This window comes from Ovis canadensis, chromosome 2 (genome assembly GCF_042477335.2).
Source record: "Ovis canadensis isolate MfBH-ARS-UI-01 breed Bighorn chromosome 2, ARS-UI_OviCan_v2, whole genome shotgun sequence".
NCBI lineage: Eukaryota > Metazoa > Chordata > Mammalia > Artiodactyla > Bovidae > Ovis > Ovis canadensis.
Window position 1 is genome coordinate 247,395,474 of NC_091246.1, and position 15,611 is coordinate 247,411,084.

At 38.1% G+C, this 15,611-nt stretch overlaps 1 protein-coding gene across 1 annotated transcript in view; it reads right to left on the minus strand.

Annotated features, from left to right (window-relative positions):
• Positions 1-767: 767 nt before the first annotated feature.
• The window catches only part of CLIC4 (chloride intracellular channel 4), an 81,045-nt gene continuing 66,201 nt past the window's right edge, over positions 768-15,611 (minus strand). The window contains exons 5-6 of the mRNA XM_069575021.1: positions 5,667-5,848; positions 768-4,343 (exon numbers count right to left, since the gene is read on the minus strand). Coding sequence (XP_069431122.1) covers positions 4,179-4,343; positions 5,667-5,848 — 347 coding nt within the window. The 3' untranslated portion in view covers positions 768-4,178. The remainder of the gene's footprint in view (positions 4,344-5,666; positions 5,849-15,611) is intronic.

The following is a 15,611-nucleotide window of genomic DNA, read 5'->3' on the forward strand; positions in this document are numbered from 1 at the left end:
ACATTCTCCATCCACGAACATGGTATACCTATCCATTGAGGAGGTTTCTTTTAGGTCCTTTAATATTTTGTACTTTTCTCCATTAAGGAATTGCACATACTTCATCAGGTTTTATCCCAAATACCTTAGAGATGATCTTTTAAAGTACTTTTTAAAAAGAATAGGTAATGTATTTATGGCACAAATTTCCAAAAGCTCAAAAAAGTAACACTGACAATTTTCATCCATTTTTCTGTGACCCAGTTTTCTTCCAGAAGAAATGAATGTTATCTATTTATTTTTAATGTGGTTAATGTTAGTATATAGTTCAATCTTGCATCCAGTAAGCAACTGAATTTTATTATTTCGATTAGGTTACTTTGAATTTCTTTTTTGTATCTGTATCATCTACAAAGGAGAAGTCATTTGGTCCATCTTTTTCCATTCCTTATTCCTTTTACATTTTACTGCACTGGTGTAGGGTACCTCTAATACAGTAGTTATGTAAAACAGCTGAGTAATAGCTGTGATAGAAGGCAATCGTATTCTGCTTGACTTTAATGAGGGCTTGTTTCACATTTATTTATGAAATTTGCTGTAGGTTTTTGGCAGATGTCTTTATTGGGTTAAAAAAAGGTTAATCTTTGATCCCGTTTTGCTAAGAATGGGTACCGTGAAAGTTTTTGTAAGTTATTTTATGCACCTACTGAGATGATCGTATGGTTTTTCCCTTTAATCTATTAAATGGGCTGAACCGCCCCCTCAAGAAAAACACAGATAGTCTCAAACACTTTTACCCCAAATTGTTATTTATTTTCATGAGGGGGGGAAAAAAGAACCTTTTATGATAGTGAAAATATACTTTATTTTTTTAATACAATAGCTGCCAGCAATATACTGGTTCCAGAGAGAGAAAAGAAAATACAAGCATTCTATAATAAGCTTTCATTTTCCTTTTCAAGTAATTAAAAAAAATACTTCAATTCTGTTCAACATTATGATTTGGGGGAGTTGAAATTTTTTTCCATAATAAAAGTATGATTTTGACAGCCCCAACCTTGGTAATTTGTAAAGGATGGAATAAAAATGATGATACAGTATAATAATGAATGCTTCCCTCTCTTTGAATCAAATACTGATTATAACCAGTGTAAGAAATTGGTTAATCAATAAATTTGATGAAATGTGTATCAAAATGTTCATGAAAAAATACATTTCTATTTCTTCTCATTTTTACCACGTATTTTCTAAATGGATTATTTTAAATGCACAGAAATAAAAGCTATCTACACGCAGCTCTAAAGAGATTCAAACAACAGAAGTAAATGTGCCTAAATTCTAAAGTCAAACAAATCAGTGTAAGAGTAAATGTCAGAAACCTCTTCATTGTATACAGATTGCTCAAGGGTTTAAAGATAGTTGTATAAGCCGAGGTCACCAAGAAATAAAAGCTTGCATGGATTTTATCACAAAAGTTAACAATCTTGGTAAAAGAAAATAACAGAACTATACAGAAAGTCCACATCTGTTTGTTTTTTTTTAAGGGGGAATTTATATCAACTGAAATAGTAGACAGCCTTCCAAATGTTGAACAGAAAAATTTCTCAGAATCCCTTGGAAACTATAAGATATTCCATTCAGACTCTTATCTTAAGTGAAACAAAAGGGGTTTAAATGAAGGGAGGAATGATTCAGTAGTTGTAGAAATAGTATCAGATTATTTCTATTACATCAACCCATACATGAACTACCATGAAAATTTTTCATGTCCCAAATCTCCCAAGATTATAAGCTATGATTTTTTCACAAATGTAAGATGGGGTAAAAAAGGTATGTTCTAGGATCATCTTTTTTTACCAGCTTTTGTCCATTTGCCAATCTCAATCTCATCTGACTAACTTTCCTGATAAAGTAATAAGATCTGTCTTTCTACAGAAACACAACTCTGCCCTCATCAAAATTATAACAGAAAGACCCTCCCTTCCTTGGATATCTAGAGAGACAGCCAAGTGTAATCATGGGGTACATTTTTTAAAAAGAAGAAGAGAATAAATATCCAAAGTGGCAAACTCTTCACAACTGAATTTCAGAATGTGTTTTTCATCCCTGTTTTGAGGACTGTAGCTTTCCTCATTATCCCTCTACTCTGCATCACTTAGTCCACCATTCACTTGAAACAGACGCCCTACTTTGCCTGAATTATGCTTTAAGCTATGAGGCAAGATTCAATAACTGACACCAAGTTAGTCCTATTATAAAAGTAAGTGAAAAGTGAAGATGGCTGTCTGTGTACTGGTGCAGAGGTGGCACAATTCACCCACGGAAGCTGCTGCCATAGACTTTCTCAACATATAACCTGACAGTGCTTCTTCCTGGAACAAGATAAGTCATCATCCAATACTTTATTACAAAATGGTGGGTACCCTAACTTTGTTCAGCAATAAGGAGTTCTGAAAAAGGTAAAGCAAAGAAATCTCCCTGAGCCAAATGGATACAATATGGAGTTTTTCTTATCTTTCTACACCAAGCTAATTACTGATAGATTTAAATAAATGCATAATGCTTATAAAAAATCAGGCTGCTTCCATAAAGCCAGTGTTTACTAAATGTTAGCATATCATAGGGAAAAAACATTGCTATTTTAAAGCAATATACTTAAAATTTCCAAAAACAGCCTATGAGAAATAGTACTTCTTAAACAAGTTAGGTATAAAAATGATCAAAAACATTACTATAGTCACAACCAGTCTTTGGAGTAGTACACAGAAAGTCATTTTTTTCTTTTTTAAGTGAATAAATACTAAGCAAACTTTTATTTTCATCAAGTTTATCCTCCCTTGTTACAACACAAAAAATTCCTGGTTTAGGACTTCAGTTTAAGAAACAAACATGCAGAGTGCTATTCCTCAACGTAGCTTCAGAAAAATTTAATTGAAGGAAACGCAATGATTGAGATTAGGCAAAACTGCAGTAAATATTAAGTCACCATCACAACTATAATTTAGTCCAAAAGGAGTGAACCATCCTCTGCCTGAAGTCTAACAGTAAATGGGGTGGAATAATAACCTGTTTTATCTTGTTTTTAATATAGGATGTATACTATACTCTTTAGATTATCCACATTAAATATGCTTTATAAACAAAACTCTACTTGGTATGTTGACAAACCCATGCTATACTCCTTAGGTTAACTTTTACATACATTACTAATCACTGTACTGCTAGAGCTAAATGAACGAAGTATCAGTTTACGTAATGTTGCTCAGAAGATCTACAGACAGCAAGGCTGATGCTTAACTTAAAAAAGAGCACTTTAAAATTCAGGAAGAAAGCAATAATGTTCCAAATGAATGGCACTGGACAAAATACATATAACCGGTAACATATTTAGACTGAGTGTATCAGGTGCCCATTGGTTTCTCTTATATTCATAATATGCTTGAGAAGATTTTAAAATACCATCCTTCCCTCTAAACTTTCAGCTTCTAAATAGTGTCAGATGTCATCATTAATATGAAAGAAAAATGCTTTTAGGCAAAAGTAAAAATCCAAGTACAAAGTAAAATAACAAAATCTGCACTGACTTTCGGTAGAAAGCACTCTTCTCAGGTGGTAACATCCTTTAGTACATATCCAGGATAGACTAAATTGAAATAGAATATTTTGATACAGTAGCAATCCTTTCATATACTCTTACTAATTATTATAAAATTCCAAAACTACATAAATATTCCTTGTACCATGCATTATGCACCAGTTTGGGCCTGACTGAAGGGGACATGGTTACTATTTATTTTTTTTACGGTTACTATTTTAACAGTTGAACAGTGCACCTCAAAAGTTCTGTCATCGATACACAGTGAATGGACTCCAGTGATGAAGGTTCCAGAGAGATGGCAAACTGCCTTTAAACTACCGTTAAAGTGAAAGTTTGTGATGGGAGTGCTCCAAATTGGAGGAGAAGAGGATGTGGGCTAGGGGACACAGGCAGGGTAAAGGAATTTTAAAATAATACTGCTTAGGAGTATATATATTTCAAGACAGCTACTATACCTTTTCTATCCTTTATCCTAATCTGGAATAACTGCATGTTCGTGCCAAATAAAGTTTCTACTTTCTAGGAAGAGGAGCAGTCTGTTAGGAAAAGTATGTTCTTAGTCAGGGGAAGATGTGAAGACGTTTCTCTCGCAAGTGCTCTTTTATTTGGTAAGTCTCTTGGCTACATCACTGTATGCTATCTCCACCTCCTTGTCACTGGGGCAGGTGTTGGTGAACTCATCCCTACTATAGGCGTTACTCAGGTATCTCCAGATGCCAGTCATTCCTTTTGGAATGTCGAAGTTGCGGTATTTTTTCGCCACCACCTGAAATACAAAGGGGTCAGAAGTTAGTGTTTATATGCCATGTCTTATAAACCAGTCGCTCAGGAGTCCGACTCCTTTCGACCCTCTGGACCACAGCCCGCCAGGCTCCTCTGTCCATAGGATTCTCCAGGCAAGAATACTGGAGTGGGTTGCCATGCCCTCCTCTGGGGGATCTTCCCAACTCAGGGATCGAACCCAGGTCTCTTATGTCTTCTGATTTTAGGGCAAATTAACTCCGTGAACCTCTCAAAACTGCCTCTACTTGAAGTCTGTCCCCTTCATTATAACTAGACATTTAAAATAATGATAAGGACCGCAAACTACACCAGAGACTCCGAAGTGTGGTGGTGACTGCAAACGCCTGCCTCTACCAACAAGAGAAACAGTCACGTGTAATCACTGGATAAATACTTTAAAACATACACACTAGTTTAGGTCTTCGGCCCATTTTTTGACTGGGTTGTTTTGATGTTGTTAAAAATCATGAGATGTTTGTAAATTGTGGAGACTAATCTCCTGCCAGTCACATCGTTTGCAAATATTTTCTCCCAATCTGTGGGTTGTTTTTTCACTTTGTTTCCTTTGCTATGCAAAAGTTTTTTAGTTTAGGTAGATCCCATTTGTTTATTCTTGTTTTATTTCCATTATTCTGAGAGATGGATCGAAAAAGATACCGCTGCAAACATACACACTAGTCGAGATCTGTTGTTCTTGACCTTGATCTTTAGTGCACAACATAGAGTTTCACACACTGTCACTTGTGTTAGTCGCTCAGGAGTCTGACTCCTTTCGACCCTCTGGACCACAGCCCGCCAGGCTCCTCTGTCCATAGGATTCTCCAGGCAAGAATACTGGAGTGGGTTGCCATGCCCTCCTCCAGGGGATCTTCCCAACTCGGGGATCGAACCCAGGTCTCTTATGTCTCCCCACCAGTGTTACCTGGGAAACCCAGCAAATGTAGTCACACAATAAACGCTCAATAAATATTTTCTGCCTTGAAAAGAAAAAGCCAGGTGATCAAAGAACAAAGTTTGATGCTGTATGGAAGTATAGCAAGCACTTTAAAGTTATCTTGAATTTTTATGCAGTCATAGAAAAAAAAATTTCCATTTCTCATAGGCATTGATTTTAATACACAATTTTCCATTTAATACACCTTAGGGTGTTTCACCTATTGCCTAGACAACATTAAGTTACACTGTTTGGAGGTTCTAAATAGTGAGTGTCGGAATATCAGCCAAGTTTTACACACAGGGGGAGTCCTGTCTTCGTAAAAAGGTATCAGGTTTAATAGCAATGTGACCCCACATCCTGCAGGCCTACCTTGACAATGTGCAGCTTGGGCAGCAGGTTGCAGTCAGCTAGTGTCATTTCATTGCCATCCAGAAATTTACGTGTGGAAAACTTAATGTCCTCCATACTATTCTCATCAATTTCATCAGGGAGGGGAGAATTCAGATATTCATCTAGTTTCTGCAGTGTTTTCAAGAGACCCCGCTCCAAAGCTGAAAGAAAAATGGAAATGCTGTAAGAAGGAAAACCACCCAACCCCCAAAGTCTAGAAGTGTTACTCCTTCAGTCAGTAACTGGTCTCTCTGACACTGGGGTACAAAACAGACAAGGTTCCTACTCTCCTGGAGCTTATTTATTCACTTGGGGGGAAGAGATGAGACAAATTTACAGGTAAAACTACAGATAAATATAAAAGCAAGTATGATGATTTCAGATAGTGTCATCTGTAAATATTTGTTAATAACTAAACGTCCCATATACAAACGCATCATGGCCCAACACAGTTGATATCTAAACCAGAAAATAAAACAACAAAAAAAAAAATGGGTGAGAAAAGACAAACCTATTATTTCAAATATAGGGAAGAAAGTCTTGCTGAGACAGAGATTCTTGCCCTCAATTTTAAATCTTGCTCCTATAAAAATATTTGGATTTCTATCCATGAAATGTGTTAAGAAACACCAATTCAAGTAGAAAAGCCTGAAGTTTCTGCACTGCCTTAATATACACAAGAAACCAAAAACAACACTATCTTATAATAATATGAAAAACAGATGTCAGATTAGAGTTCAATCTACAATACTGAACTGGAGCCCTCTTCAGGTCTCCCCGGTGGCTCAGACGGTAAAGTGTCTGCCTGCAAGGCAGGAGACCCGGGTTCGATCCCTGGGTCGGGAAGATCCTCTGTAGAAGGCAATGGCACCCCACTCCAGTACTCTTGCCTGGAAAATCCCATGGATGGAGGAGCCTGGTGGGTTACAGTCTATGGGGTCGCAAAGAGTCGGACACGACTGAGCAACTTCACTTTCAGCAAAATAGATTTTGTTGTTGTCTGCTCACTAAGTCGGATCTGACTCTTTGCAACCCTGTGGACTGTAGCCCACCAGGCTCTTCTGTCCATGGGCCTTACCAGGCAAGAGTAATGGAGTGGGTTACCATTTCCTTCTACAGAGGATCTTCCTGACCCGGGGTCAAACCTACATACCCTGCACTGGCAGGTGGATTCTTTACCGATGAGCCATCAAGGAAGCCCGCAAAATAGATTAAGATGCTAAAATTATTATAATTCAGAGAGTAGTAGAATGCAGCCACTCTGTATATCTAGAAAGTCAAGGTCGGTGACCCTTAGCAAAGAGGGGATGGGAACACCATTAGAATGGGTATGAAGCAACGAAGACAGACCCTCGGTTATCCCTTAAAAAAAAATTTTTTTTTTGCCTTTTATCTTCTCAAACCAGCTTTATCTCCCACTCCCAGAATAGATGAGTTCACAACGATGAGTACAGTACATGTACTTGCCATAAGAGTGTTAAAATCATGAGGTGACACTCCGTATTACTTATAAGTTTGAATAAAGTTGGATCCATTACAGAAAAAGGCAAAGCTTTACATGCTATATATTAAGATATTTCACCAGCAACATAAACATCCAAACACAACACTTGTTCCAGACTGCTCCCCTCAACTCATCCCTTGATCCCTTCAAAGTAGTCCAGACAATAGATAGTAATCTTAGGTAGAGGGCTGTATGTATAAAAAGGGTTTTAGAAGTACATAAGAGATAAAAACCTTCTGAGCTTGGAAACCAAGCTGAAGATGGAAAAAGAAGGATAGAAGTATTCAACAAAATACAAATTGAAGCCCTAGTACACGCCAAGTTTTGTTCTAAGCGTCGTTAAATTCACTACTGAATAAAACATAAAATGTCCCTACTCTCTTGAGTTTATACCTGGGAAAATGAAAGTAGTATAGAGAAGCTGATCAACAAAAGACTCTCGGGGTGATCCCTTCAGTGGGAGTGTGGAGTCTTAGCCAATGGACCACCAGGGAAGTCCCTTCAGCTTTTTTAAGTGGAGGTGTAGGTTATAGGGTATACGTGTCTCCAATTTTAGTAGAAATTGATCAGTTTTCCAAGTTCAGCACAGCAAGCAGCAGGTATGGACGTTCCAGTGACTTCACATCTTCAACATCTGGTACAGTCTCTTTAATTTTAACCCTTTTTGAGGATGACAGATTCGGTTTTAATCTTTTCCTCTTTATTGCCTCTTTGGATATCCTCTTTTTGTACAGTGCTGTTTGCTCATTTTTCTCTTGGACTATCTGTTGTACTGACTTGCAGTTTTTTTACATACTGCAGATGCAAATTCTTTGTGCTTACATGTATTATACATTCCTTCTTGCATTTCACTTGCTTAATGATGACTTCTGATGAACATAAATTACTAAACCTAATGTAGTCCCATTTATTTTTTTCTTTTATGATCAGTACTTTGTGTTCAGCTTAAGAAACCTTTTGTTCAGTTCAGCTGCTCAGTCGTGTCTGACTCTTTACGACCCCATGGGCTGCAGCGCACCAGGCCTCTCTGTCCATCACCAACTCCCGGAGTTTACTCAAACTCATGTCCATCGAGTTGGTGATGCCATCCAATCATCTCATCCTCTGTCAGCCCCTTCTCCTCCTGGCTTCAGTCTTTCCCAGCATCAGGGTCTTTACCAATGAGTCAGCCCTTTGCATCAGGTGACCAAAGTACTGGAGTTTCAGCTTCAGCATCAGTCATTCCAATGAATATTCAGGACTGATTTTCTTTAGGATGGACTAGTTGGATCTCCTTGCCGTCCAAGGGACTCTCAAGAGTCTTCTACAAAACCACTGTTCAAAAGCATCAATTCCTTGGCACTCAGCTTTCTTTATGGTCCAACTCTCACATCCATACATGACTACTGGAAAAACCATAGCTTTGACTAGACGGACCTTTGTTGGCAAAGTAATGTCTCTGCTTTTTAATATGCTGTCTAGGTTGGTCATAACTTTTCTTCCAAGGAGCAAGCGTCTTTTAATTTCATGGCCGCAGTCACCATCTGCAGTGATTTTAGAGCCTCGAAAAATAAAAAAGTCTGTCACTGTTTTCATTGTTCCCCATCCATTTGCCATGAAGTGATGGGACCAGATGCCATGATTTTAGTTTTCTGAATGTTAGGCTTTAAGCCAACTTTTTCACTCTCCTCTTTCACTTTCATCAAGAAGCTCTTCAATTCCTCTTTGCTTTCTGCCATAAGGGTAGTGTCATCTGCACATCTGAGGTTATTGATATTTCTCCCAGCAATCTTGATTCCAGCTTGTGCTTCATCCAGCCTGGCATTTTGCATGATGTACTCTGCATATAAGTTAAATTAGCAGGGTGACAATATACATCCGTGATGTACTCCTTTCCCGATTTGGAACCAGTCCATTGTTCCATGTCCAGTTCTAACTGTTGCTTCCTGACCTGCATACAGATTTCTCAGGAGGCAGGTACGGTGCTCTGGTATTATCATCTCTTTCAGAATTTTCCAGTTTGTTGTGATCCACACAGTCAAATGTTTTGGCACAGTCAATAAAGCAGATGTTTTTCTGGAATTCTCTTGCCTTTTCAATGATCCAATGGATGATGGCAATTTGATCTCTGGCTCCTTTGCCTTTTCTAAACCCAGCTTGAATATCTGGAAGTTCACAGTTCACATAGTGTTGAAGCCTGGCTTGGAGAATTTTGAGCATAACTTTGCTAGAGTGTGAGATGAGTGCAACTGTGCAGTAGTTCGAGCATTCTTTGGCATTACATTTCCTTGGGATTGGAATGAAAACTGACCTTTTCCAGTCCTGTGGCCACTGCTGAGTTTTCCAAATTTGCTGGCATATTGAGTGCAGCACTTTCACAGCATCATCTTTCAGGATTTGAAATAGCTCAACTGGAATTCCATCACCTCCACTAGCTTCATTTGTAGTGATGCTTCCTAAGGCCCACTTGACTTCACGTTCCAGGATGTCTGGCTCTAGGTGAGTGATCATCAAGGTCATCTGGGTCATTATGATATTTCTGTGTATTCTTGCCACCTTTTCTTAATATCTTCTGCTTCTGTTACGTCCATACCATTTGTCCTTTATTGTGCCCAACTTTGCATGAAATGTTCCTTTAGTATCTCTAAATTTTCTTGAAGAGATCTCTAGTCTTTCCCATTCTGTTGTTTTCCTCTATTTCTTTGCATTGATCACTGAGGAAGACCTTATCCCTCTCCTTGTTATTCTTTGGAACTTTGCATTCAAATGGGTATATCTTTCCTTTTTCCCTTTGCCTTTCTCTTCTCTTCTTTTCTCAGCTATATGTAAGGCCTCCTCAGACAACCATTTTGCCTTTTTGCATTTCTTTTTCTTGGGGGTGGTCTTGATCACTGCCTCCTGTACAATGTCATGAACCTCTGTCCATAGTTCTTCATGCACTCTATCAGATCTAATTCCTTGAATTTATTTGTCACTTTGAACTGCGGTGTTGGAGAAGACTCGTGAGAGTCCCTTGGACTGCAAGGAGATCCAACTAGTCCATTCTAAAGGAGATCAGTCCTGGGTGTTCTTTGGAAGGAATTATGCTAAAGCTGAAACTCCAGTACTTCAGCCACTTCATGTGAAGAGTTGACTCACTGGAAAAGACTCTGATGCTGGGAGGGATTGGGGGCAGGAGGAGAAAGGGACGACAGGGGATGAGATGGCTGGATGGCATCACCGACTAGATGGACGTGAGTTTGAGTGAGCTCTGGGAGCTGGTGATGGACAGGGAGGCCTGGCGTGCTGTGATTCATGGGGTCGCAAAGAGTCAGACACAACTGAGCGACTGAACTGAACTGAACTGAACTGTATAATCAATCATAAGGGATTTGATTTAGGTCATACCTGAGAACCACTAAGTCTCAATTTGGCATTAAGGAGTTCATGATCTGAGCCACAATCAGCTCCTGGTCTTGTTTTTGCTGACTGTACAGACTTCTCCATCTTCAGCTACAAAGAATATAATCAATCTGATTTCGGTGTTGACCATCTGGTGATGTCCATGTGTAGAGTCATCTCTTGTGTTGTTGGAAGAGGGTGCTTGCTATGACTAGTGTGTTCTGTTGGCAAAACTGTTAGAATACAAAATGAAGCAGGGCAAAGGCTAAGGCCAAACTTGCCTGTTATTCCAGGAATCTCTTGACTTCCAACTTTTGTATTCCAGTCCCCTATGATGAAAACGACATCTTTTTTTGGTGTTAGTTCTAGAAGGTCCTCACAGAACCGTTCACCTTCAGCTTCTTCAGCATTACTGGCTGAGGCATAGACTTGGATTACTGTGATATTGAATGGTTTGCCTTGGTTTATCTAAACCCAAATTATGAAGCTATTCTCCATTATCTTCTGGAAGATATTTTACCAAGTATATTTATATCTCTAATCCACTTAGAATTGATTGTGTATAGAGGAATGTTTTCTGACTCTTTATTCTGTTTTGTTGTTCTATTTGTCTATCCTTCGTTAATACCACACTGTTTTAGCTACTGTACCTTTACAACACATCCTGACATCAGGCAGTATAAGTTTTCAAACACATCTTTCTTCAAGATCATCTTGGCTATTCCTGGCTTACATTTCCCTAATAAACTGTAGAATTAGCATGTTAATTTACATGCGTGTAAGCACGCACGCACGCACACACACACACACACACAAACTGTTGAACTTTTGAATGAGCTATGGGTTCAACACAACTTCAATTAGAGAACTGGCATCTTTATAATTTTGAGTGTCCCAATCTATGAATATCATTTTTTAAAAATTTTATTCAACTTTATGAAATTAAAAGAGATTTCTATGTTTTCTATGCAGAAGTCTTGTCCATTTTTGTTAAGTTTATTCCTAAATATCTGATATTTTTTACTGTATAAATATTTTTTATCACATTTTCTATTGCTTCTTGCTAGCAGGCACAAATAATAAAACTGACTTTTAAAATAGCTTCATATGTAATCACTCTGATAATTCGCTTTTTTTAATTCTTAGGGTTTGTCTGTAGATTACTTTGGATTTTCTACATTTTTTATTATATTAAGAATAATGACAAATTTATCCCTTCTTTCACAAGTCTCATATAATTCATTACTTTTTCTTGCCTATTATACTGGTCAAAACCACCAATACAATGCTAAATAGAAGTGGTGACAATAGCATTGTTTTCTAGTTTTGGTTTGAAGAGGAAATCTTTCACTATTCCGCTATTAAGTATGACTTTTCTGTGGATTCTCTGTCAGATTAAGGAAATTTCTTGCTATATATAGTTTATTTTTTAAAAATAAACATTTTAATAAGTATTAAATTTTATCAAGTACTTTTTCTGCATCAATTCAAATAATATCATAATTTTTCTCTTGTATTCTATTATTATGACAATTTGAGTATATTTTTTTTGAATGTTCAATCTTCCATTCCTCAATTAAACTCAATTTGACTTTATGTATTATCTTTTACATATTGCTGGATCTGGCATATTTTGTTTTAGCCTTTTACGAGTATGTTTGAGAGAGACTGGCCTGAAAGACTCCTTCCTTTTGATGGTTTTGTATCGTTTGACCTCAAAAAGCCAGCTGGGAAGTATTTCCTCTTTTCTGTTTCCTGGAAGAGTATATGCAAACTGATGTTACATCTTCCCCAAATACTTAGAAGAGTTCATCAGTGAAGCCATCTTTGTGAGACGGTTTTTAATTACAGATATAAGACAATTCACATCTTGAATCACTTCTTGTAACAATTTTCTTACATGGTACTCTCTGTAAATTTATGCAATAGTGTTTTCAAATTTATAAACAAACATTTTCATAATATCCTTCCCAAATCATTTAAATGTAAGATCTGTAGTAATTCCCTTTCATTGCTAATACTGGTTATTACCTTCTTTTACTTATCTTGATTTCTCCTGTGAAGAATTCATCAATTTTCTGATTATACTTTTCAAAGAACTTTTAGCTTTGCTAATCCTGTCCTAGTTGTTTTCTATTTCATAAAATTCTACTCTTTGAGTATCTCATTCCTTTTACTTTCTTGGGTTTAATTTGCTGATCTAACTAAATCCCTAAGGTGGATACTTTAAGGTTACCAATTTTTAGCTCTTTTTTTTCTAATATATGCATTTAGAGCTATAAATTTTCCTCTAAACGAAGCTTTGTGTGTGTGTGCGTGTACACTCAGTTTTGTCAGACTCTTTACGGCCCCACACACTGTAGCCTGCCAGGCTCCTCTGTCCATAGAATTTTCCAGACAATAATACTAGAATGGGTGGTTACTTCCCACTCCAGGGGATCTTCCCAACCCAGGGATTGAACCTGCATCTCTTGTGTCTCCTGCACTGGCAGGTGGATTCTTTACCACTAGCACCACCTGGGAAGCCCAAATGATAGCATATAAATTTAGACGGGGTATATTTTTATCATGTTATTCTTCAACCCATGGGTTACTCAGAAAGACACTGCTTATTTTTCAAACATGTAGAGATTTCTAGCTGTACTTTTGCTACCAATATCTAGCTTATTTTCTTTGTGGTTGATATGATGTCAATTTCTTTTGGAAAATTTTTCAGATTTGCTTAATGGTTCAGCTTTATGGGCTTCCCTAGTGGCTCAGAATACCAGACCACCTGACCTGCCTCTTGAGAGATCTGTATGCAGGCCAGGAAGCAACAGTTAGAACTGGACAAGGAACAACAGACTGGCTCCAAATCAGGAAAGGAGTAAGTCAAGGCTGTATATTGTCACCCTGTTTATTTAACTTATATGCAGAGTACATCAAGAGAAATGCTGGGCTGGAAAAGCACAAGACGGAATCAAGATTGCCAGGAGAAATATCAATAACCTCAGATATGCAGATGACACCATCCTTATGGCAGAAAGTGAAGAGGAACTGAAGAGCCTCTTGATGAAAGTGAAAGAGGAGAGTGAAAAAGTTGGCTTAAAGCTCAACATTCAGAAAATGAAGATCATGGCATCTGGTCCCATCACTTCATCGCAAATGGTTGGGGAAACTATGGAAACAGTGACAAACTATTTTTCGGGGCTCCCAAATCACTGCATATGGTGACTGCAGCCATGAAATTAAGATGCTTGCTCCTTGGCAGAAAAGTTATGACCAACCTAAATAGCATATTAAAAAGCAGAGACATCACTTTGCCAACAAAGGTCCATCGAGTCAAAGCTATGGTTTTTCAGTAGTCAGGTAAGTAGAGAGTTGGACTGTAAAGAAAGCTGAGCGCCAAAGAATTGATGCTTTTAAACTGCAGTGTTGGAGAAGACTCTTGAGAGTCCCTTGGACTGCAAGGAGATCCAACCTGTCCATCCTAAAGGAAATCAGTCCTGAGTGTTCATTGGAAGGACTGATGCTGAAGCTGAAACTCCAATACGTTGGCCACCTGATGTGAAGAACTGACTCACTGGAAAAGACCTTGATGCTGGGAAAGATTGAGGTGGGAGAAGAAGGAGGCGACAGAGGATGAGATGGTTGGATGGCATCACCGACTCAATGGACATGAGTTTGAGTAAACTCCAGGAGTTGGTGATGGATAGGGAGGCCTGCATGCTGCAGTTCATGGGGTCGCAAAGGGTCAGACATGACTGAACAACTGAACTGAACTGAACTGAATGGCTCAAGTAATAAAGAATCTGTCTGCAGTGTGGGAGACTTGGGTTTGATTCCTGGGTTGGGAAGATCCCCTCGAGAAGGGCACTCCAGTATTCTCACCTGGAGAATCGCCATAGACAGAGGAGCCTGGCAGGCTATAGTCCACGGGGTTGCAAAGAGTCAGACCTGACTAGCTGACTAAGCACACACACACATCAGCTTTACAGTCAATTTTGTGTTTCACGTGCATTTGAAAAACAAGGGTATATTCTGCAGTTTGGGGGCACTATGAGATTAAATTATAGTGAGATTAAACTTGTTTACTGTCTTATTCAATTCTTCTATATTCTCACTGAATTTTTCTTTTTGGCAGATTCTAAGTTACTAACTGCTGCTGCTAAAGGAGTCAGTTAAGATCTCCCACCAAGATTGTGGATTAGTTTATTTCTCTTTTAGCTCTGTCAATCTGGTTTATATATTTTGAGGGTGAAAGCTCAGTCATGTCCAACTGCAATCCCATGGGCCACACAGTCCATGGAATTCCCCAGGCCAGGGTAGTGAATTTATTTATAAATATAAATCTAGAGTTATTTTATTTTCTTGGTGGGTTGATCTTTTAAAATCATTGTGAAATATGTTTCATTATCTCTAGCAATGCTTCTTTCCTCAAAGTCTACTTTGTGCAATGTCTATATAGCTTTACCATCTTTCTTTTGGTTAGTATTTACACTGTTACATTCAGGTTTCCAGGGTCTGATGACATGTCTGTCTATCTATCTGGGTGTATTTCAAATGTGTGTGAAGGGGGTGTATTTCTTCTTGTACAAAAACAACTATTTTTAATCCTGTTAGCAAATTTTCTTTTCTACTTGGGAGTATCTGAATCATTTACATCTAAGCAAACTTTGGTTTAGAACTGCCATCATGCATTTGTTTTCTATTTGCCTATTCTTGTTCTCTTCTTCTTTCTTGCCTTCTTTTGGATTAATTTTTTAAAAGATTACTTTTCATTTCTCCCTCTACTCGTGTATTACATTTTTTTGGCTAGAATGTTTCCTTGACTTACTAAAGCTTAATTATAATTTTTACCATTTCCAGGATAATACAAGAGCCCTAGAACACTCTAATTGTATTTAATTGCCTTCTTGTCTCACCTGGGCTTCCCTTGTGGCTCAGCTGGTAAAGAATCCATGTGCAATGCAGGATACCTGGGTTCGATCCCTAGGTTGGGAAGATCCCCTGGAGAAAGGAAAGGTTACCCACTCCAGTATTCTGGCCTGGAGAATTCCATGGACTATACAGTCCATGAG